The sequence below is a fragment of the Nipponia nippon genome, unplaced genomic scaffold (genome assembly GCF_047370975.1).
Source record: "Nipponia nippon isolate SJK-2023a ecotype South Korea unplaced genomic scaffold, ASM4737097v1 scaffold_1, whole genome shotgun sequence".
Classification (NCBI taxonomy): Eukaryota; Metazoa; Chordata; class Aves; order Pelecaniformes; family Threskiornithidae; genus Nipponia; species Nipponia nippon.
The window spans coordinates 83,896,596-83,921,568 of record NW_028262290.1 but is presented as its reverse complement, the minus strand read 5'-3'; the positions used below and the strand labels follow the sequence as shown (position 1 = coordinate 83,921,568).

General features: G+C 36.7%; 1 protein-coding gene across 10 annotated transcripts in view; it reads left to right on the top strand.

Annotated features, from left to right (window-relative positions):
* The window catches only part of CDH18 (cadherin 18), a 565,378-nt gene that overhangs the window by 372,487 nt on the left and 167,918 nt on the right, over positions 1–24,973 (top strand). For 9 of the 10 annotated variants that reach the window (XM_087761202.1, XM_087761183.1, XM_009469019.2 and 6 more), the window contains one exon: positions 8,746–9,226. In XM_087761202.1, the coding sequence (XP_087617328.1) occupies positions 8,999–9,226 (228 nt within the window). In that variant the 5' untranslated portion in view covers positions 8,746–8,998. Of the gene's footprint in view, positions 1–8,745; positions 9,227–24,973 lie in introns of those variants that run through there. The other variant, XM_087761219.1, reaches the window with a different exon arrangement.

The following is a 24,973-nucleotide window of genomic DNA, read 5'->3' as shown; positions in this document are numbered from 1 at the left end:
ATAGTTATAGAAATGGTGGCTGGATTTTATCTGGACTAATCGTGTTGCTTCTGTGTCATAGTTCTGATAGTCACTCTCTGTGCAAACCGTATGGGTATAGTGGCAAAAAATATTTCTTCAGTCGTTGATTGTGGCAGAGCACTTCTATTATCCCGAAGTTGCTATGTGCCTGCTTATCATATACGAAATAGTTTTGTATGCCAGCTGAGGACAGGCATTGAATCCCTTAATCTTGTTTTAATGTCATATTTTCACTAACTTTGTTGTAGTTGTTAATTGCCTATCTGTATGCAGTGCTGTTGGCAAATTAAGTACTTTTTCTGTTTTGATGCAAACTTTGCAGATCTTCCTTTGTTCAAGGAAGATCATATGTTTCTTCACTCATGTGCACTCTCTTTCATAAAATGTATTTGCTCAACAGGGTAACAAATCCATTGGTTTGTAGTGTTTAATAGTTTCCTGTACCCATCCAGGAATATAAGAATGCCTTCTAATAACCCTCTTCAACCTATTTTCTGAAATCAATGAGTCTTTTAAATCATCTCCACAGTTAACCACTCACTGGAGCCATTTATTGCTAAAGGCAGCATAGCAAATCACAGCTCATCTTGCACATTATCTAACCAAAGCATCAATTAGATACACTTTTAAAAATCCTGTTATGACAACAAGATTTGAATTCCATAGTGGTTCTAATGTAGATCCAGCATAACAGTGCAGGTGAGGATCTAACGTGGCCTGCCTGTTTGTATCCTGGGTATGAAAACCTCTTTTCTGATGGGAATTTCAAGGGCTGATAGGGTTTTGTTATGGGGCATGGGTGGTTTGTATGTAAAAATTCATTCTTTTTGTGTAGAAAGGACTGGACACCCTCCAATTTTTTTTAAATTTTGTTGTTGTTAAAAACCAAACCATTCCTCTTTGAAAAGTGTATTTTAAAAATAGTTAAAGAGGTTATCTTTATTTTTGTATCATGTTGGGTGTCAGTTTGCCTACAGTCTTTTATTTGGGCCATGTGGTATCAGTCCCCTTTGCCATGTAATGTGCTGCATTAGTTACCTAGCTGTAATGTGGCTAATTTCTACTCTTTGTGAGTGGTGCCTCAGTTGATGCTATCCATTAAGAAATCCATTAAAGCTTGTGTTTAGTGATTAGCTACATGTAGGATCAGAAGAGAGTACCTTGATCACTAGTCCACATTGCTTTTTATAAATTCCTTGAACTCCTATTAAAGCTGCCATTTTAAGACCTTGGTACAAGACAGCCTTGACAGTCTTGTTTACTAAAAAAAGGAATGATAAAGCAGGTGTCAGCCCAGTAACTATTCAGGAGTTTCTTTTGCCACAAGCAACATTAAAACCGTTTGAATGTTTCTTGTGACTATTTATCTCCTAAGGCTGTTTCAGCTTTTCACACTTTCTGTTCATCCTCATGGTGCCGTTAGGTAGGGTTCCAGTGGGGTTTTGTCCTCGGAGGAAGCCCATCTAGACGTAAGGCACGACTAACCTGCTTTAACCCAGGTGTTATCAGGAAGTAGTTCTGCCCAGGGCTGTTTGTGCTAGCTCAGCATTTCTGCTCTCTTTTCATTGCAGGTGCTGCTAGGCTTTCCTTCCAACTTTCTTCATAACAAAATCTGAATTTCAGTTCACATGCCTCCTTCTGTAAGGAATGTGGGGACTCTTCTGTAAATAATCTCAAAAGCTTTTATTCATACCATGTCTATTCTGTTTTATGACTCCAGCTAGTTTAAATGCTGCAGCCTGTTCTAGCCAACTAGGTAACATTTTAAGGCCTGTTAAGATAACAGGGAGTCTGGATTCTGAAGTGCTTAAATATTACAGATAAAAGTCAAGGAAAAATGAAAATGAACTTTCATTGAATCAAACCAATGCTGGCTAATTTTTGGGGCTGCAGCCAGGATTGTAAAGGAAAGTTTCGAAATTTTTTATTCCATCTTGACAAAATAGTCAGAACTAAAAAAAGAAAACTAGAAATGTCAACGTGCTAATGCTGGGTGAAAAGTCATCTCTGGCTTTGTCTTTCTTCCTTTTTCAGTCTCAAGATATTATTAACATAATATAATACATTTACAAAGGAAAGGATCAGACTAACCTGTTGTGCTGGAAATAAAGAAAAGTCCATGCTTGTGCTGTGTTGAAGTTTTAGGTACAAACTGTCTAAAATCAAACCTATAATGCAAATAAGAACAAAACCACAAACTGCTTCCATTAAGCCTCTGAAAGCCAAATTAGTTTAAAACTAAGAATATATTCAGCAATTGTTAACCCAAAGGGATGGCCAAGCTGTATTTTTTTGCGATCTTCACAGAACAATAATACTATTTTAGTTTCTATGACTTAGAAGCTACTGAAATTTTACAGAGTTGAGTCAGTAAACCAAGAAATGTTAATTAATAAAAATCTAGTAATAAACCTCATGAAGTATATCACTGAGGGTAAAAGGAATATTTGGAAATAATATCTGCCTTGAACAGAGGAAGAACTGGAGAGAGAAAAAGAGACGTTCTTAGATCTGAAAAGTAGCCTGAATCATGAGCAGTTAACAAGAAATCTTACGTGATACAAACTGTAGCTTTAATAGAGGCTTCTGACATTGTCTCTCTGGATGTCAGAGCCAGTAAGAAGAACGGAGCTTCATAAGCAGGGACTGTTTGACATATGTCTGTCAGTCAGAATATTATTGAAAAATTCATCACACATTCCTACCTGAAATAATTTGATTAAATTGAATTTATTTAATGCTAACTCTGCAGCTAAATGCTAGTGTTAACTTTAAAAAAAATTAGGTGGGGAGAGTAATTGGTTAATCCCTTGGCAATGACTAATTTTGGGTATCTAACTACAACATTAGAGCATGTAAAACCCACATCTGTGCTGTCAAATTGTCCTTCTGTTATGTAGTATAATAATTTATTTTCCAGAGAACCAGCTTGCTTTCCCAAATGAAGGATTTGTCTCTGGAGTTTTGCTTTCGCTGTTTTAGAATGCCCAAAAATGTGTGATTTCCCTTTCCTTAGTAATAACCCAGGATACAGCTGCTGGTTTTTGTGTCTTCCTTGGCTTTTGTTATGACTGTTCCTTTCTTTGAGGGGTAGGAGGTAAAGAGGGAGAAGAAACAAAAAAGGAGGGCATTTCTTTTCCTTTTCTTGATTTGTATTTGGGCAGTGTCAGCAAGAAGGTGTACTCATCTAAGTAACTAATTTTACATAATGTGTTTCTCTGATTGTAAATTGTACCTAAGAATATCACAGCTTATCACACATACTGCATAGGAACCTGTCATCATCAAGCCTATGCAGTTGTCCTTATACTGTTAGATTACTTTATATTGTATATATTTTTTTTTCTGACTCAAATATGTCATCAGTTGACTTGATCTGTGAGTTAGATGTGAAAATGTGGAATTTAGAAGAAGACCTTTTAGGGTATGGAAGGTAAAAAGCATAGGGAAATAAATACTGGGTTTGCACTTCCCTTGGCAACTTCAGCATACCAATTCACAGATATACGCATTTGGAGAGGAATTTTGTTTAATGATTTTTGTTTTCAGTTAATGTTTTATTTATGTTAACTGTCCTTATCCTGAACTGTATTAACTGGCTTTCTTACATTTCACAGAAATTGTACTCCTGTTTTTTTTTACACACAGATGCTTGCAGGTCTGAGAGAAAAATCATCTCTGATAGCTTCACATACTAGCTTTCACAGCTTCAGCTGTTTGCACTTGAACTTTCTGGTTTGCTTCTCTGTCTTGATTTTTTTTCAGTGATTTTTCAGTGTCTTTGTTGTATCTTATTCTAAATTTTCTTCCGTTATTTATCTTTTTATAATGTCTAATTGCTTGTCAGTTTTGGATCTCTTTTTATTTTGTCACTTTTTCCCCCCATACCTTTCTCCCCACAGCAGAATTTCTGTTGCCTTATTTGAAAGAACAATCTTTATTCTTCATGAAGGCTTTCTCTTATGGTTATTTCTATTTATTTTTTAAAAGGGAGTTTATGTAAAATAATTTGCTAGGTGAAATAGCAGTCAGTTCTAGACTAGCATAGCCACTTTTTGTTTTTTGGTGATTAGAAGTGGTCTTTACCAAAAGACTGTGTGTAAGTGTGAAAGAGAGATGCAAGAAATAACACCCCTTAACACTGTACACCCATCAGCTGGGTTTGTTGGCTTAAAGAGATAAGGAGGGAGATATCCAATGCTCTTTTTTCTGTTTCTTTAGGAAATTGATTGAGTTCCAGGATGATAAAGTTTAGCTTTCAGAATAGTAATATACATAAATTTAGCAATAATTTAGGAGTTCAATATCTCATGCAGTTACCTTACGAATTAAAGAAAATTTACTTATGCTATTGAAGTAAAAAAGTAGTTCAGTTTCCCCTTTCTAGAAGATCTGTCAATATGGAACTATAGTGTCAAAACATTTCTAGTTATTGAAGTTCCTATTAAACTATTTTAAGAACATTTTTCTTAATTTTTTTCCTAGTTTTTAGCCTCATACACATAGTTACAACATAACTACAACAAAGGAGCAAGACAACAACATGTAATACAGTTTTTAAATGCTTTCCAAAACAGTTTTGACACTACTTCTGTCAGATTGACTAGCATGTGCAGAAGGCACTGTTTGTTAGAAAGCACTGATTATAATATATTGTGTCTATATCGCATAGGCTGAGAAAAACTTGGTGCCCCTTTTTTTCATGTAAAGTCCCATAGCTCAGCTTTACCACCCTGAGAACAGGGATCAACTATAGATGAACCCTTTCCCTTCATCTACGTAGAAATTTCACTTTTTTCTGCCAATTACCAGAGGTTCACAAGAGTATTGTATATTCTCTTGGCAATCTATCAACCTCTTCTCCAGAAGGATAAAACAAAAAATAACATCCAGTTTTTCTTTCTGGTACTAGCCCATTATTCTGTCTTTGGTCTGCAGGTCAATACAGCATTATTTGTGCAGTACTGAAGGATATAACACTGACAATAGACTAAGCACAGGCAACACAGGAAGAAAGAAATATTTTCCGTTCTGATTACTTATATCTAAATAACGATGTTGATTTGAAGCTGGTCAGATTTTGATACTGGAAGAATTTGTTCTGACAGGGAGGAATTCTAGAGGGCAGAGTGCGGAGGGAGAAGGCAGAAAGTATACAAGAAATGCAATTTATTACAAGCTCTATAACTAATTGTCACTCCGTCACCGTGGGACTGAAAAGGATCCCCGAGGGATGTGACAAAATGTGTAGAGCTGTGCTGAATGTGCATCTGCAAAACTGAATCATTCAGATTAATTCAAATATGTGGTCAATTTGATTATGGGAGGTGGGCGACACTGAAATTCGGGACAAGTCTCCACTACTAAGGACGCATCTCCTCATGGTGGTGAAGCATACACATTTCGCATCACTGGGCTCATACTAGTGTCCTGGGAATTCATTATAGTGACTTGCTGCCACACTAAGCAGTAACTACTCTGCTGTAATGATTTCCAGCAATGCTGGTGGAACTTTCCCACCTCATCTTATTTAATTATTTATTTTAATTTTAACTCACTCTGACAGTCTCTTGAGATACACAACTCATTTTCATGAGGGCTCCCAGGAGACAGCAATAACACAAGTCTACTCTGCAGTTGCATACATCATTATAACAAAAACCATAAAGCAGGACATTTAATCTGAAGCTGCAGACAAGAGCACTGAGCAGTCAGCATCTCAGTATGTTAGCTTAAGGCAACAATTTAAGGCATTTCAGAAAGTTCAGTCCTTTTTTTTTAGTTACTCACAGCTCAAGTTCGTCTATGCTTTACTATCTCCTCTGTGTTAACCATTCAAGGTCTTTCCATCTGTACTTCCCCCTGTAGACAAAGTTTGCTGTCTTCAAGGCAGGGTTGAGGTTTGTTTGTTTGGAGGGGGGGGGGAGGTTTTTAATGAATGTTTATACTAGACCTGTAGTAGGTGGGGTGCTGAGTAAGTAAGAATGAGGACCTTTGTACTGAGCATTAATTAGGTTTGGGTTTTTAAAAGATGTTTACCAGAGCAAAAACACTTCAAAGAATCTTCACTAAAAATCCTTCCTCTTTTAATTGTTGAATTTGTCGTAGTGGAAATGATTCTCCAGGCTTCACACACAATTCAGGAACAGCTGAGGCCTGAATTTCTAAGTATGATTATAACAGGAAGTAGATGCCACTGTAATCTTTATTATTATTATTGTTGTTGTTGTTGTTGTTGTTGTTGTTGTTGTTGTTGTTGATGATGATGATGATGATGATGATGTTATTGTTTATTATTGTGGACAATATTTGTTCTGAACAAAGAATTGTAAAACTTTAATTTTGGGGGCAGGTGTTTAACAGTTAATCTCTGAATTGAGTTAAATAACATAGTGGTTTTGGCAAAATGTAAATTTAATGCCTCCTAGTTAATGTTAATGTTAAGAAGAACACATACTTTTGAGATAAAGAAGCCCTTCATAGTTTGCCACTTTTTTCTCTTATGTGTTCTAAGTCATATATGAGCCAGACTGTAAAATAACACAGTTTACAGGCTCCATTTTGGTATTTTAAAAATTTTTTTCTACGGATGACTTCTGAGAGGCAGGAGAAACAAATAGTGTATAGTAAATCTTGATCTGTTGGTATCTTCTGCACTTATTTATATTTACTATTTTATAAGGCAAGATTTTTCCACCACCACTATCCCCACAGTTTTTATAAAGGAAAGTTCAGTAGTAATGATTTCAAATACATTTTAAATGTGTCATTCTGAGAAATCTCTGTGCACTTTATATATCATTTTTAACTTATTATGCACTGCTTATAGTCTTATGAACTGCTCCCAGGCATCTCCCAAGATGGAAACAAAGGGAAGAAAAATAATACTTGAATGGATAAAACTGCAGCCTTATCATTTTGTGAGGTACTGCTTAATTTTAATGTACATCTGAAGTATAACAATGACTAATCTATTTAAATAGCTCATCTGTAAATATAGAAGTCTTTAGAAGGAAATTGCATACCTCAAGGCAGAAACTGATTTCTAGCAAGCATCAGGAAAGAATGCAGAAAGGCAAGGAAACCAAGGAGGAAGAGTATATAGTTAGAAACAAATGTGAGACTCAGAATGTCTGGATTCTGTCCCTGGTATAACTTAGACTTCATACAACATTTAGCTGTGAAAAATTCCTATTAAATCACACTCATACTTAAAGGTAATAATACATCATGTTGTATGAATCTGTTCCGAAATCGGATGTGAGGCTTTTAAGAGACCAGTGGCTTGGTCTTTGTAGGGGTTGAGGGGAGATTACATTGATATGGAGGTAAGAAGCAGGGTAATACTAAATGTCTAAAAATTTCCTTCCTCAGTGGAAAATACCATACAGAGTTTCTTTTTTAACTCCTGCCCAGTCACAAAAGACTGGAGTTCTTTCTTCAGCATAACCCACTGTCCTGAACCACATAATAGCAATGGAAAATATGTCCTTTCTGAGTATTTCTAATGTACAGCAGTCTTGAAGCATTCTTCCATTATTCTGATGAGAAACTGTACTTAGATGAATACAGAAGAAAGTATGGTTGGGCTTCCATTATTATTATGGATTTGAAAGAAGCATAAGAGAAAAAAAAACGCAGCCAAAAGATGGTTGATGAGCTTCCTTCCACTGCAGTATTTTTCCATCTGATTTCTAATTTCTTGTTTCGTTCTTCTTTAGAGATTTTGAATTTGTTCTGTTGGGTTCCCCTGAAACCTAGAAACAAAATTAGTTTCATTGTGTTTCTGTTTACATAACTGGTAATGGCTTTATGATACTCAAACAAAGCCAAAATTAGAAGGTAGTTCTAATTTCTGTAGATTTAGTTGCATGTTTTGAGACTCATGATTGATTGATCTTTGATATCTTCAGATAACTGAACAAATGGTTACATTAGGGTAACTATTTCTCTGAGGCTGTAGAGTTATTTTATTACTTTCAAGGTACTTTGCTTTAAGCGCTACATCAACTTCCATGCACATTTTCACATTTTACTATTGTAGTATAAAAGGTTACATTTTCCTTTTTGAAGCTGAGAAAATATTAGATGCTTTTATTAAAAGAATACTGATCATCTAAACACCAATACCTGAACTTTCTGTCAGTATGAAATAATTTTCTGAGGTTCCAGGATAATATTGGTTGGAATTTCTGTAAAGCACAGGGGGTAAAAGTGCACATTTTGACTGAAAGTTCCTGTCAGTATGCTCTAATACTGACTTAGAATCCTCAAAGCCCCTTTTGGAGGCTTTCTTTCGAAACCCATCGTAGCTTTGATATTTTTCACCATGTCGGATCTCTGTGTGGTGTACGGAAGATCAAGAACTCACGTGAAATGAATTACCAATCACTATCTATCTAATGACACTGTAGCAGAGATTTTATTTTACTGCCAGACCTGGGCAGTGATTGGCAGGTAAAGGCCAAAGGAACTGTCCTGAATCATCTAGTTTTTAATAATGTAAATGTTTTCATAGCTTGGAAGAACCGTGCTAATTCTTAAGGTATTTTAATAAAAACAATCTGAAAACACTTTTACAGGAAGGATTGAAAAGAAATTTTAGTTACAATGAGCGTCTTTTAGAGACTGGTTAGTACAGCTGTGAGTGTAATCTAAGGTCAGAAACCTGAAAATTGCTGGTTTTAGTGATGAGTAAGTGGCTTTCTTTTCTTTCCCTATTAGATAGAAAATGGTCGGCTGTGGAAGTCTATTGTGAAGACCTCAGAAGAAATATCAATTTTTCCAGTCAGCTTTTCATAATGTAAATATAATTTGAGCTTTCCCAAATGGGCAGCTAAACCATGAACAAGCAGAAAAACCCATTTTGGACTGTATTTCTGAACCAGGCTTCACCTTCTGTCTCGGGAACTTATTAAAGGATTACAGCTGAAAAAGACAAAAGAAAGAAAAGCTTGAACAGGAAGCTTATCCTACAATGAGAATTACAAGTACATCTTGTATCTGCCCAGTCCTAGTTTGTCTCTGTTTTGTGCAGAGGTGTTATGGAGCTGCTCACCATGGCTCCATCAAGGTGACTAGAAATCAAACGAAACACGTAGAAGGTGAAACAGAAGTGCATCATCGTCCCAAGCGTGGATGGGTGTGGAATCAGTTCTTTGTTTTAGAAGAACACATGGGACCAGATCCTCAGTATGTAGGAAAGGTAAGGTCGTTGTCTTCTTTTTGGTTTGGGGTTTGGTTTTCCCATCCCCTGAAATATGGCATTGATAAAGGAAAACCAAGTATCTCCTTAGATGGCACCTCCTTTTTTTAAAGGAGGACACCTCTTGGATTGCTACGTGCATGCACAGTGAACTTGCCAGTTGTCTATGTATACTTTCTGTGTTTATTATAAAGAAAAAAGATAAATAAAAGTAAATAGGATGAAGATATTAAAATATGATAAAATAGCGTTTATTCTGAGCTCAGCTAAACATGGAGTGAGTGCAGCTGATCCTCTTACATCAGATTCTGTAGAACCCCAAATGCATGCAGCTTAAATACGTCACTGCTAAAGACTTTTCCAGACTATTTCAGAATAAGATTCAGTTCTACTTCAGGGAATATTATAAATACATTCTAGGCTCCATAGGCTATTCATTCCACTCTGAGGGTACGGTGGAAAAGGACTCCTCCAAAGGGAAATCCTCTGTGACTTTCTTCGTAAAAAGAGGCAGGAGGTGTGTTGTTACAGTTTCTCAGAAGCCTGTGAGAACAACAAGCCCTGCATTTATGTTTTGACATATATAGTGAGCTTCAGGCATAAAGTTCATGCTGATGCAGTTGTAGGCTGGCCAACTGAAGCCTGGTTTATCATGTGTAATGTTGTCTGTATAGCTTGCGTTCTAAATTTGCATTAAAATAACACAAAACTCTCTATATAGCTTTATTGCAAGATTTATGACAGATGGAACTTTTCTCCCTGTTTCAGCATTATAATAGAATTTTTTATTATGTAATCTAGATGAATCTTAATTTCCTTAATGAAAATGGAGAATGTTGAATATGAGGGGTGAAGAAAGATGGTTAATGAGGATGAGGGCATGGAAAAGGAATTATTTCATTTTAGTTTGCCTTCACGTTGGGAATCCTGAAAATTATATCTTAGAGTATGAAAAACATCGAAGGAAACCAGTAGCTTCTGAAATCACAGATGTCTGGTAGCAGGGGCTTTCAAATTTGAACAGTATCATCTGAACTAAAAACAGCAAGTGGAGCATCTGTATTTAAGACACTGTTAACACAAAAACAAAAAAAAAATATTTAGTTATGCCAACCTTAGTAAAATACCAAGTATTTCAGCATACTGAAAATTGTTGAGATCTGTGCAGGAAATGTAAACTGGGGAAGGACCTTTCTAAATGGAGACAGTGGGTTGCATTGAAAGAGAAGCTTTTAAAATGGGAAAGGGGATGAGGAGATATGCTTCCCAACCCATCTTAGACTGATTAACATTTTCACGAATGATTTTGGAATAGAAGAAGCATTTTACAAACATGTTGCTGATGCAAAGCTATGGTGGAGAATCAAAAAATTGTCTGGAAAGAGCTAGATAGCATGAATAAGATTTGGATATGGAGGTACAGAGTAAACCTCAGGACCACAATCTGATAAGGCTCTTACAGAACAATATAATGAATTTCTGTTATACGCTACTGGTTTGTCAGGTGTAAGTGACAGAGGAAGAGAAAGATCTGATCACCAGATCAGTTATTGCCTCCACTGTCATACCTTAAAGAAGGTAAATATGATACTAAGCTGCAAAAGCTGTGATAATCAAAACAGAGATAAAGTGGTATTGAAGCCTTTGTGAAAAAGAATGTTAACCTGTTTACTGCTCTGATTACTTTTGGCCAAGAAAAATGAACTTATATATGAAGCTATACAGAGAAAATAGAATACTATGGTTGGGGTGGTGGTAGAGAGTAAAATAGGTTTGTTTAATTACTCCCACAAATAATAGCGGAGAGCATGTATTATCCTATAAATACACTTCAGAAGAAACCACAAGGGAAAGAGAAGAGCTATTTAAGTTGATTCAGCTCTTTCTTGAAAAAATGAGGTTTTACTGGCCATGAGTTAATTTAGAATGGAAATAAGAAAATAAGTGAGATTCTGAAGGAGTCTACTAATAGGAAGAGTGGAAACAAAAATCTGAAGAGGTTTCAAAGTAAACCGTGCTTGTCTTTATGAAAGCATTTACAGACAAGATTGCATGCAAGAACAGAGGCCTGGATTCAGTGAGCTAAAGGACTGTCCCTTTCAATTTTCTGTTCCTATGATACCATTATATATTTTCTTTCATAGTCTGACCACTCTATTAATGCTACATTTAGGGAGATCAATGAATAAGATTTTTTCTAATCCTTCCTGGTCAGAATGTGACTACATGCCTTGTTTGAGGACAGTTCTTCCTCTCTGCTTACCAGTTTTTATCCCCGTTTCCTCAGGGAATTCCCTGTGGTGTTCATCATTTGCTACTCTGAGTACTTCACAACATTAGTAAGCTCATCTTTGCAGAAGCTTAGTGGGACTTGGAAGCATCTGTACTTTATGTTCCATTTGTTGTGATGGTTGTGATGACCTGATTTACTGCAAAGATCAATCGTATTAGCTCAGGCATCTATTTTTAATTCAGAAAAAAAGAAAGCCTGGCTGAGACTGACATAATATTAGCAATTAGGAAAATTTCAGTAGCGGTTGTTGTGCATGATTTCCTTTTCATTTTGAAAAATAGATGTTTTACTGATGTTACATTTAATTGTACACACTTCACCAAGGTCTCATTCTACCTGCCTTTAATATGACAAGAGGTTTTCATGCAAAGCCCCTCGGTTTATGAAGCAAGGCTATGCGAGAGGTGTCCTTTAATTCCAGCCTTCTGTTCGGTGGCAGCATGCTATCAATTCCGTCAGTTATTAATTCTGTAGACTACTCTGCTTCACTGGTCAGAGTTTTCCCATTTGATATCTGTCCTTTCACATTTTTCACACCCAATTTGGGAGTAACATCACAGAAAGCAGAGTCATTACGTACAATGCTGTTATAATGATTACAGTCATTCTCATGGAAATGCACACTGAGGACAAGAATAGGGTAGGCCTGCAATGAAACTGGTAAGGTTTCTCATTCTTATCGTGAAACGACTGTCAAGAGGATGGATTAATTTACTGTCATCATCTGTTATACAGCAAGTGTTAGGACAACAAGTCATCATTATATTTTAATATCAAGCATATCCCCATTTCTCAGTCATTATTTCTTTTCTCTAAAAAAATGTCATTTGGAGACTGGAAATCTGTATAAAATTAATCCGTATTAGCCATACTCAGAAGGTTTTTATAGGAGCATGGCAAAACACAGGTCCTGGAAAGATGAGGTTGTGGTAGAAATGAGAAATGATCCTTTTATAGATGTTAAGTATTTTCTGTGGTTCTGGGATTATTAAGCTGGTTCGCTGCTGTTGCACTTGGGGTAAGTCTTCAATGTTTCAGGGTTTGCTTTCCTGAACAAACAACTCCAAAAACAGTTTTGTATTAAAAAAGGTATCTTTAAAGAATTTAAAACCACAGTGACTTCTTCTTCTAAAATGACGAATTATTTGGGGAGGGTTTCTTGAAAACTTCCCAATGATCAATAGTATCTAACAATGTTAGTTCTGACAGACTGCTCATCTGTGGGTGCAAGTATGCGTGTGTGGGCGTGCAATGGAGAAACTGTGGAAATTTGATTAAGCGGGAACAAATATCCTTGTCTCAAATAAGCAGCTTGAATCCACAGAACTGAGCTTTCACTTACGTGAGACTTCTTGTCTTTTGCATCTCTCTGGTGAGAACTATTCTAATGAAACCATAGGTGTGAACACTGAAAGGGGCAGGGCTAGTGAATGCACCATGGCCTGGTGAGGAGTTGGGTACCGACTGCACCAGCTCAGAGGAGTGAGGAAATCTAGAAAAACTTGTGCTGTAGGGCTGCGACCTTTAACATTTCTCAGTTGCCATGGCTGATATAGTTTGCATTTCTCTCACATTTTCTGCATGCTTCCAGGTTAGATAATTCATGTGTTAGGATATGGAAAGCAAATAACAAATAAAGAATTTTAGGAAAGAAGAGAAACAGAGGACATGTTTCAGTCCATAACGTTCTTCATTTTGAACCTTCACACCTCTTTGTCTCCAGAAGGTCATCTTCTTCTCATATTTCTTAAAAGTGAGTTGCACTGGAACATAACTACACATTCACTGTCCTTTTTACTTTGGAGAGAGAAGTAAAGTGGTAAAGGGAAGACCAGTGTTGGTTTGAGGCTGAATGGGTCATGCTAGTAGAAGGAATAGCAGAGGAATATAATGAACAAGAACGACACTTGATTTCTTTGTGGACCCTTTGGATCTCTGAAATACCAAACGTATACCTCTTAATCCACTTTGGATGTCCTCTGAAGGGTAAATAAGAATGGCTTTTTTTTTAGTTCATACATTTTTACCTGTAATTCAAAAATACTGTCAGATTTGTGTTGATGGGGGAGATAAGGAAGTATGGAACAGTTGGAAATGAGTGTGAATACAGGAAAGGGAAGAGGAAAGTAACAGCTTTTAAAAAGTCCTGAAATGATGGTACTGAAAGTTAGATTAGGAAAGAAATTCCAGGTGTTATATTGGATTTTCAAGGTAGTGATTCTATTAATTTGTTATTTTACTCTTGAAAACAGAAATACAGCATAACAGACTTGTCATTCAAAATTCTTTTTCAAAGTAATACAGTGACATGTCATTGCAATAAATTAGTTCTAATACAGGAGAGTGAATCTAATCTTCCCTGATCATATCAAGACAATTTCACATCTCAGATTTAATGGCAGTAAGGGGAAAATATGTATACTTTAGAATGAGTGATAAGGAAGAAACAAAAATGGAGTTTTACAATTAAAATGCTTTTACTCAATGTTAGAGGTTTACATAAAATAAAGCATATCACGTTTCAGCATTTTAAACATAAGCAAACAGTTCCAAAATTTATTCTGATAAAAAAGTGTTTTTTCTGTTACGATAAAGAAAATGAAAAAGAAAGTGTAGATGTTATAGTCTAAAGATTTTGCACATGGCTTGTTAGCCATTATCATGCCTTTGTAAAAAGGTGTACAAGTGACATAATCAGCATCTAGAATAACGTGCATTTCATTTCCTACTTTTTAGGTTGCTAGTTTCACAAATAATGTATTTAGATAAAATAATTTTCCTCTATAGCTAGCAAAAAGGTGGTAGCAATAACAATCTAAATATGCAAGCACAGATTTTTCTGTTCCTTTATGGACTTCAGTTGCTTCTTTAAAATTTTATACTAGAATAGACCTATGTAGAAAATAAAGTAAAAATAAAAGAAGAGGCATTTTGGTTCAGCAAGCCTTAAAATCACATATTTCATTTGTCTAGTGTGAAAGAGATTAACTTTTTAATTCTTCCAGGGTTCTTAGAATGGGAGAAGACCAACATTGAATTAATGCACTTAATATTTCAGCAAAGATTTTAGCTTCACGATTTTTAATTCAATTTAAGACTGAGATGTCTCCAGCTTCTTCTGAACAACCTCTGAGCAAATCTGTGAGAGATTGAGATTCTAGATATTTGCACTGAAAAAGTAGAGGTTTGTATTTTTATTAGATCCCTTTTAATTTAAAAAATCTTCCCTGTTACAATGTCTCCATAGGTCACTAACCTCAGATATTATAGTACTTTCTATTTACTTCTGTCTTTATGGTTTTCTGCTCTCTGATTACTCAAAATCATCTTCTTCCCTGTTACAGCATTTTCATTGCATTAGGTCACTAACCTCAGATTTTACAGTACTGTTTATCTATTTTGATCTTTATGCTTTTCTGCTCTCTGATTACTCAGGTCCTAATTCTTGTCACCCTTACTGTTGCTAAATAACCTGTTGATTCAGTGCCATTGAAGTTGATGGAAAGCCGACACTGATCATATAGGACAGTACCTATTTCTTTATTCTCCTGTCTGTCTCCCACTGTTGCTCAGGGAGCAGCCTAACCAAGAAACAGAGCCCTCTCCATCTTAACTGCTGTCATCAAATCTGAGGTCACTATTGCGCAATATTATATGATCCTGTATCATGTCAGCCATCTCATTTTCTACTTTATTTTTACAAAAAGCTAATTCAAGACTGTTGCCAACCCAAAAGCTTTTCAAAATAAAAATGTGCGTGTGCGCTTGATTTTTTTTTTGAGTTCTGTTGGCACAGACAGCCCCCTTTGCTGCCTCCATGCTGATAGTACTACCCTGCCTTTATTCAATAACTGTTATTTGGTTTCTTTTTGAGAGGCTGAGGGCACGTTATTCAAATTCGACAAGTCATGGAATGCTGTGGACCTTTAGGTTTTATTTATTACTTTTAAAGTGGAAAGTCTAAACATTCAAAGGTTATTTGGGGGAAAATCAAACTCGAGGGAAGAGAGTGCTTTCATCACCCTGATCAATCTGACTTTCTTCCAGCGTGTTCAGCCATATCTGAGGTTTCCTGAAGCATAGTACTTGCATTGCAGTCCTTTGACAGAAAATGGCTATATACAGACTGACAAGGGCATTTTGACTTGACAGACCAAACAAACAAACAGAAAAGCACAAACACATTGAAGTTCAGTCCTAGTCCAAAGACATGGGATAAAGTGTTTACCTAGTTAAACTTCCTTTAAGTCAATATGGAATTGCACCAGGAAGAAACTTGGTCTTTTATGTTACAACAGCAACATAGAATCTAATATGTCAAAGTAATAACTGTTCTTGTGAGGAAGCTTTATACAGTCTGTCAGTTCCATATTGCAAAACATCAGTTTGCTATGTGGAGACTGTTATTTCAATTAATGGTTCAAAATAATTTTCTCAAGGTGATCTAATCTTCCCCAAGATTCCTGTGGACTGAAAAAGTCTGTACAAAACTTGACCTCTTTTTTTTTATTCTTTGCTTCTTACCCTTTCATGATTTTGACACATCAGCAGCTGAAGTTTTGTGGCTTTTACATGTTCTTTACACTGAATGACTATACTGATGAAACCAATGTCTTTTAGGTGGAACTGCCATTTCTCACTTAAATGTGTTAGTAATTTTTTGTGGGGAAAGCCAGCCTTGTTCCTGCCTAAGCTATTTAAATTTTACATTTATTAAATGATATTGCCTTTAAAAACTAGGGCAGAAGCCAGACATTGCTGAAGTTGTCTCTTGTTTTTAGGGTGGGTGCTTCTTTGTGTGTTAGTAGGTTTTTTTGTTGTTGACGAACTGCAAACTACAATTTGCATAACAAACAGGATTTTTTTTTACTAGAAGGTCAGTGAAGACAATAAGAAAAGCTATGCCATTAGCAAAATTAAAATCACCGATCTTAGTGGTGGTGAGGAATATGATGCTTATATTTTAAATATCTACACTTTTCTGTTAATTAAATGACTGGAAAGGTTCAAGGGAAGAGAACTGAGAGAATCTTATTGACTTGTCATGTCTATGTAAAATGACCATGCTAATCTTTTATCTCCAATAATACTGGTTCTTGATACAGAGCCTCAGTGATGTTAATTACTGTATTGACATTCTGTAACATTTCAAAAATTTCTACAGATTACTAAGTGCTTTCTTCACGTTTGGTTTTTGAAATGTCAAAAATTAAGAAATACCTGCAGTGTGTACGGTCTTAATATTGTGACACACACATACTTTGTGCATGTCAAAAATCACAGACGGAGGAGGCGTGGGACAGTATGAGTTTAAATTCACCTTATGAAGAAATTAATCCATTACAGCTGTCGTATATCCTACAGATTTTTGACAGACCCCTTTTGTTTTTAAAACGTGATAAGTGTTACATGCAGTCAAAGGAAGATGAGTTCCCTTGGGTTAGAATATGAAGTAATTGAGTTTGTGTCTGAAGTGAATATTAGATAAATATTTTAAATTGTGCTTCTGTACAATATTTAGGTTAATTTGCAATATGTACTATGTAAAGTATCTCGTACTTGTTTGTATTAAAGAATAAATAAATAATGTCTGAAAGCAGGAAGTACCATGATTACTCAAAACCACACGTACGTCTAGTATGGTCACTGGTGAACTTCAGTGAACGCTTCCCCTTGCTGTTGTTTGGTTTCCCTTGTGAATTTTCTGGTCTTTAGTAATATGCTGTTTCCTTCAGTCAGAACACTTACAATGAGGTTAGATTATAACAGATCGCCCTCCTTCATCTAGCCCTTTTTTTTTTCACATTGCTTATCGGTAATGATGATCCCCGGTGACCCTCAAGTTCTTGTCGGATTTGGCTGGTATTGTCCGAGGCTTCAAAAGCCAGGGGCCCCAGGGGCACCAGTGCGGCACTGTGCGTACAAACACGTGTGTAGTGATACACACGCAGAGGCTTGATTGCATAGGCATTGCTTCTAACACAATTCATGTTTCCTTAGACAAATGTAGGTTGGTGTTGAACTCAGAATTAATTTATTGATTCCCCCAGCTGACTGACTGCCATGAGGTTTTTGGAAGCTGCACATTTTATTGGTTTATTACTACTTTTCCTGGCTGTCATAGTGACCTTTACAAAACATACCAAGTTGTGGCCCTTTTATGGAACTGTTTTGAAGCGAGGGCAGCTTCTCTCACTGAGAGGCTCCTTCCAGTTCATGGAAAACAAATGACCAAAGACTTATTCTCTATGTAGTCTTAAATGGAATTTGACAAAGTATTACAATATGTCCTCATCTCCCTGCTATGAATCACGTTGTGTATAGCAGGAAGGTAATGGCATCAGGGTGCAGGTGCCCAGGTGCTGGCAGCAGCAGCACTAGTGGGGGCTGCAGGGGCGGCCCCTGTGAGGAGCGGCCGGGGCTGCCCCGCGCCGGACACAGCCGGTTCCAGCCGGCTCCAGCGGCCCCAGCGCAGGGCCCAGCTGAGCCCCTCAGCCACGGGCGGGCGCCTCGGGGAAAGCCTGGGTGAGGAAGGGCGAAACGCTGCCCGGCAGCCGGGGCTGAGGGCAGCAGGGTGAGAAACAGCCCTGCGAGCCCCGAGGGGGCAGCGGGAGGAGGGGAGGAGGGGCTCCAGGCGCCCCGGCAGAGATTCCCCTGCGGCCCCGGGAGGGACCCCGCTGGGGCAGGTGTTTCCCTGCAGCCCCTGGGCAGGCCCCGGGCTGGGGCAGGGGAAGGTGTGGGGAGGGAGGAGCGGCAGGGAGGAGCTGCTGTGGACTGACCGCAGCCCTCAGTTCCCCGTGCTCTTGCGTTGCTCGGAAGGGAGGAAGTAGGGGAGTCGGGAGTGAAGGGGTGCAGGTGAGCCTGGGAAAGAAGGAGGCTGTGGGGGGAAGGTGGTTTAGTTTTTTGTCTTTTTTTTTCACCATCCAACTCTAATTGGCAATAAATTAAATTAATTTTCCCCAAGTCAAATCTGTCTGCCCATTGTGGTAATTGGTCAGTGATTTCCCTGTCTTTATCTCGACCCATGAACTTTCTTTCATCTTATTTTCTCCCACGTCCTGTTGAGGGGGAGCGAGACAGCAGCTGGGTGGGCGTTCAGCAACCAGCCAAATTTGTCCCACCACGAAGCTGGTGTACTACAACTTATCTTCTCTGTAATTGCATCTTTAACTTATGTCATACTCTGTATGCATAGCTTCTGTCAATTATTATATCAAAATTATGTAAAATCACAAAATAGTTTCTGTATTAAAAAAAAAAATCATAAAAGAGGTGGTGCATCAGTTACATCCATAAGATGTGGCAATGAGGAAATAAAGATAATTCTGTATCCTTTTATATTTATCGTGAACTTGGTAGCCTCATTTTTAAGGATATTTACCAGCTAATCTTAAATCGATAGGTGATGAAGCTGAAGATACGCTGACAAACTCAAATATGAATTAGCACGCCCATTACTTCTCAAGTACCTTCTCAACCTTATTTTGAGAGGTGCTCATTCATGTTCATTGCCTGTGTGACTTTTCATGCCTATATGCCTTGTTGTCTGTTTAAAGATGCTGCTGCATCATTTGGCTATTCAGTATATTTTATCAGCTCATGAGGTGTATTTATAAAAGGAAATGTTAACTGGACTTTTATTTAGCTTGTTTACATAATGACAGGAACACTTCTGTTGAATGATTGAAACTCTAGATTAAATAATCCTATTTACTGTATATCAGGCTACAAAGATTTTTAAAAGTACAGGAAGTCGAACATGATAATTAGGCAAATAGAATGCACATCACCACAGCTAGGTATTTTCTCCTTTTTTCATCTAGAAGGATGTGACAAGTGAAACGATGCAGAACATGCTTTAGCAGGAAGATGGCTGTAAAAGAATAGGGATTTCAGGTCTTGCAGCTTATTAATTCATCTCAAAATGTCTGAAAAAAAGGTGAGTATGAGACTGCAATATTCCTAGACTCATAGTGGAGTTTGCAAAGGGTTATTTGCGTGGTGTATTCTGTACAGCACTGAAGGTAATGACCCTCATTGGTTGATTCTGAATGTATTGCCTTCTCAGCAATTGCTTCTTTGCCTTAGTAGGTACTTTGCCTACATGTCATCTTTCAGTTGTATCAAAATTATGTGTAATGCGTAAATTGTATTTCTTTGTGTTCTAGAACACATGCACATTTTTTAATGACAATAAAAATTTGTTAGACAGTAAGAAGTAAAGAAGGAGATCTAAAGTTTAAATTTAAAACCTCTCCATTGTTTCTAATCATATAGCACTTCCACAGTCTATGAAACTAAAATCACAGTGGTCAATTTTCAGATTAAGTGCCTTTGTAAATATTTAATTTCTAAAATGCATAGGGTTTCTTTTCTAACTGTAGTGGAAAACACCAGCCTGTGAAAACATGAAAGCACTGTTTCAGATTTTCTTCATGTTTGTTTGTTTTTTTTTTTTGCTTATCAGGATTAGCTCTAGTTGGTTCTTGACAAGCAGTTTTCATTTGAATAGTTATTCCTACAAGTTTATCAGATGCAACTTAAACAACATCTTTTAAATAACAATGACATAAATGACTTTGGAAAGTGCAGGGGTGATAGCTGCATTCAGATTATGCTCAACAATTTACAGACAAGAACCTGAGCTGAGGTAAATCTGTGTGTCTGGGGTTAGAACAGAATACCCTTAAAGTTGTCTTTGTGTTCCTATGATCTTGGGTCCATTTGCTAAAGAGTCTACTCCTGCCAGAATTTAGATGAGGTTTTCTTAAAGACAGGTTGCCTGTATGGAGCTGTTCAAGACAGGAGATGGGACAGTTGCAATATTTCTCTGCAGAAAGGTATTATTAAAGGACTTGGAGAATAAGGTCACCAGAAGAGCTTGTTCTAACTCTGTTACTCAAGAGTAGTAGTGTAGCTGTCCTGTGTGTTGAATATTTGTATCAAATCTTCATTTTTCTTCTTACAATAGTTTTAAATTTTCCGTTAGGTTACAAACAAACAAAAATCCCAGTCATCAGGGATACTACTTTGTATTCATAAACTTACACTTGGGATTTGCCCTGGGTTTACTGTATAATTAGTTTGTGTGGCATGGGGTATTGGTATGTCCTTGTCTGTTTTGTTGTCAGATATGTGTAATCATCTTAACTGTTGCCAACCTGTGTGTGTTTGTTTTGTCTTCTTCCAGTGAATTAGTATACTCAATACTTCAGGTATCAGTATAAGGAATACAGCTTTTTCAAAATCTGATATAAAAGACAAACCAATAATTACAGTTCTACTGAAGAGACCTTTTCATATTAGTCAAAGGACCTACTTGAGCCATTCTTGTGATAAAGTGTTGATAATAAAAGAGGTGCTATCCACAAACAGAACCCTTCTTTTAAGTTAGGAAAGCCTGTTTAGGAAGAGGTTTCTGTGTATGTTTACAAAACAAATAGAAATGCTTATAATCAATATAAATATAATCTCCTTTGGAATGCATGGTACATTTTTTTTAAATAATTTTTTAATATGTTTGTATTGCTATATTTAGTTTACTACTCTAATTACAAATTTTTATTGTAAAATTCAATAGTATCCTAAAGAGGTATAATTTTGGACCAGGTACAATATTACAGAAGCGATGTTTGCACACCCTGTATATATGAATAATTTCTATCTGAAAGGCTTGAGTCAAATCATGACAACATAACCATTTCAACAAATCAAAGAGCATCTGTATGGATGTTTCAGATTAAAACTAGAAGAACATTGTCATTACCCTGCTGACTGGAATAAAAAAGTTGCTGATGATGTTGAGAATGTTCAGATAGCTTCTAAGGCAGGAAAAATGCAGCAGTAATGGGGGACTTCACTTACTCTCTGGAAGGCGGGATAAATTTTACATTGAGGTTGAACTCTAGTATCAAAAGGATCTAGCCGTAATAAATGACTGCTTTATAAATTATCTAGTCATCAAATCTCCAAAAGAACTAAAGCTAAACTTGGTCTTAAGTAATGCTTAAAGCAAATGCAAAGCACCTGCCAGAAAGACGTGAAGGGCTAAAGGAAGTTGGAATGACTAAATGGCACAGTAGAGAGGGCAAATAAAGGCAGAGTCTTTTAAAAAGTGGCGTTGTTTCCAAATGAGAGAAGTAGAAAGGACTGAGAAATCTTGAATGTTAACTGTAAAACACAGTAGCCCATCAAAGAAAGTTTGAGGAAAAATTTGCAATTAAAAAAAAATTAAATTTTTTCTTTAGAAAAAAAGGATGAGGAAGCCTACCAGAGGCTACTGTGCCAAAAGACAATGGGGGTATAAAAGGTGTAAAGAGAGCAAAATAAGGCTGTTACAGAAAAGCTACAAGAATTTTTTAAGATCTGTTTAGCATGGGAGACCTTGGAGAGCACAGCACAGTAATTTTATTAGGAATGCTTCAAAGGAGGAGTCTCAAACTGAGGCACTGTGGAAGAGGCTATGGAACAAATCAACAAATGAACACTAATTAATCACATGTACCTGGTGCAGTAATCCAAGAAGAAATACCTAACCCAATAGCTTTTTATATTAATACTTATCTAAATCTACTTTGGTGTCTGACCAAAATGTGCAGTGATATCAATATAGCAAACAAAGAAACAAACAAAAAAAAAACAACCTAAAAAAACCCCAAAACTAAACAAAACAAAACTGGCATGTGGGAAAAAACAACGCCACTTAGCATTTAAAACTATTCATGGAAAGCAGGGTGAATAGCCAGGTGACACATTTTATTAATTATACTAAGTTATTGAGAAGAAAAAAATGGGAAAGACCAGCCATAAAGAAATGCAGCAGATGGATCTTCCAAGACTGAGTGAAATTCAGTACAGATAAATGTAGAATGGGGGCATATGAGCTGCAGCTGAGTTGAGCAGTTTGAACTGAGTAGGCAGTTACCAGTCATTAACAAGACTGTAAGGTTGTATTAGCTCTAAGGTAAACCTCCATCAGGTAAGTGCTTAGAAACAATCCAACGAACAAACTGAATATTAGAAATCATTAGGAAGGGAAAAAAAAAAACCACCACCAGATATCTTACTGTATAAATCCACAGTGCACCTGTGTCTCAAATGCAAAGCATACTTCTCATTTCCTGTCCTTTTCCCCAGTCTTGCAAAAGAAACATTTCTGAGAAGGGCTACAAGGCTGATCTAATGTATAGAACAGTTTCTGTATGAGCAGTGACTAATTAGACCATCAAACAGTCACCTTTATTTGAGAAACTCCACATTTTCAATTAACAACTTCAAGTCTGGAATTTCAATGTTTATTTACAGCTGTTTTCTTTCTGACTACAGTATTTTTTATGGGAAAGGATTGCTTTACTTTCTTGGAAGTAGTATGAGGAACACCCGAGTAGGGGAGGGCTCTTCTGACTGAAAAGAGATGAAGTGGGTTGGATAGTGGCTTAGACAGTCATAAGTAGTGTGAAGAATGTGAATCAGGAATGATTTTTCACTTTCCTTCCCTCCTACAAGCAGCAGGAATAATCCAAAAAATAGTACAACAGACTAGAAATAAAGAAAACAATGCAGTTCTTCACGTATGAAACTGGTAAAACTGCTTAGTATAGGATGCTTTGATGTTTAATGCCACATCAGTGTTCCTAATTAGTCTCTCAATAACAAATTGAGGTAATTCAGCAGGTAAAAACCATGGCACATTGAGATTAAGAGCAAGCCACAGTTTGACAGAAAATCCATGCATTCGAGAAGTCAGAGCTGTGTGTCCATAACTGTAGATAGCTGAGCTTTAGCTCAAATAAATGTTAACAAAAATCACTTTTCTCCATCACACACCTATATCACAAGGATTTGTTGTCATATTAGATATTATTCCAAGCTTGATTGTGTCAGAGGCTATTACTGATGAACTCAGCATTTCCAGTCCATCCTCCCTTCTTAGATAACTTTTCTTCTACATGTCTGTAATAGCATGAGCAAATCTTGTTTTACATTTTATTTGGAGGAACTAGTTTCTCCATTTTTCGTGTATATTGTGTGAAATCATTGTGACATGTTTCTTTCAGAGCACAAGGAATACGTTCATTATAGATAGTTTTCATATTTAAAGCAAACTGGCAATTTACAGTGACTCATTCAAGGTTTGTTTTTATTTAAATCATTAATCATAAGGATCGTGTAAAATTGGGATGTAGATTCCAGGTAAAAGCTGAAATACATGCATAGTAGTATTGCTTATAACATTAACTACAGTTTGTGGGGGAAAAAAAAAAAACCCAACCCAAACCAAAAAAACCCTTCCATCTTACAAATGACTAGTGATACACAGTGGCTCCAATTTAGTGTACTGTTTGGGAACTGAATCATGTTGTTGGCTTGTTTGATTTATTTCTTTCCAGTTTTGAATTCAGGGAGTAGATGTTTGGTACTTCTGGAAAATCACATCCCACTGAGAAGCTTCCATGTAGGAATTCCAAATCAGCGATACCCAGAGTTCTCTTCCTCCCATATCTTCATTTAAAAAGTGTTGCCAGATGTGAAAATTCTGTAATTGTTGTTAGTTCTGTCCACTTTCTTACTAATATAGCTATTAACCTTTACCTTGAACTATGCTGTCTTTCATCTATTATGTATCATTTTCCTCTTGGTGAATTCACTGCAGAAAGCAATCGTTTTTCTTAAAGAGACACTTCTGTGTCTCTCAAATATAATGACTTCTCTGACTTCACCGTGGATGTTGATAGTTATTACAGTGGTTAATAGTAGCAGAAAGAATGCATATCACCTAATCAGGCAGCATATATGTATATACTTGACTGGAAATCAAAAAGTTAATGTTGCTGGTTCTTTCGCAAGAGAGATGCTATTAAGTGGCAATACGCAATGCCAGTAGTAATACATAGTAACCTTACTATGGCTACTTCTTCTGATCTACTTATATGTAGCTTTTGGAGAAGAGACATGATCTTACTACGTATTGTATACATTATCTGAGAAAATGGGACCCATGAGGTCCTACAGTATTGTAATACTTATCTCTGAAGCTGCTATTTGAGCATAACTTAAGTAGTTTGCAAAGCTTGTACTGACCACTTACATGGTAAACAGACATTTTTCTACGTGTCTCGGAACTGTTCTAACCTATAGAATATTAGCATTTATTTCTGTTGATTTTATTTTCTGTTAGTTAATTCACCTTCACAGCATGTTTCTGAAACTAAGTTTTATGAAGAGTTCAACTGAGGCATTGGGAAGTAAACTGGGTTCCCAAAAACAAGAAGCCTGTTCTTCCCATCCCAGCATTTATTTAAAAAAAAAAAAAAAAGAAAAAGAAAAAAAGTAATTAATTTCAAAGTTTATTCCTCAATTTTGATTCAGTTGAATTGCATCTTTCTAGACCTCTTGCTCTAACATATACCCCCTGAGTACACATGGAGTGGCAGTCAGTTTTCCTGGCTCTTGGC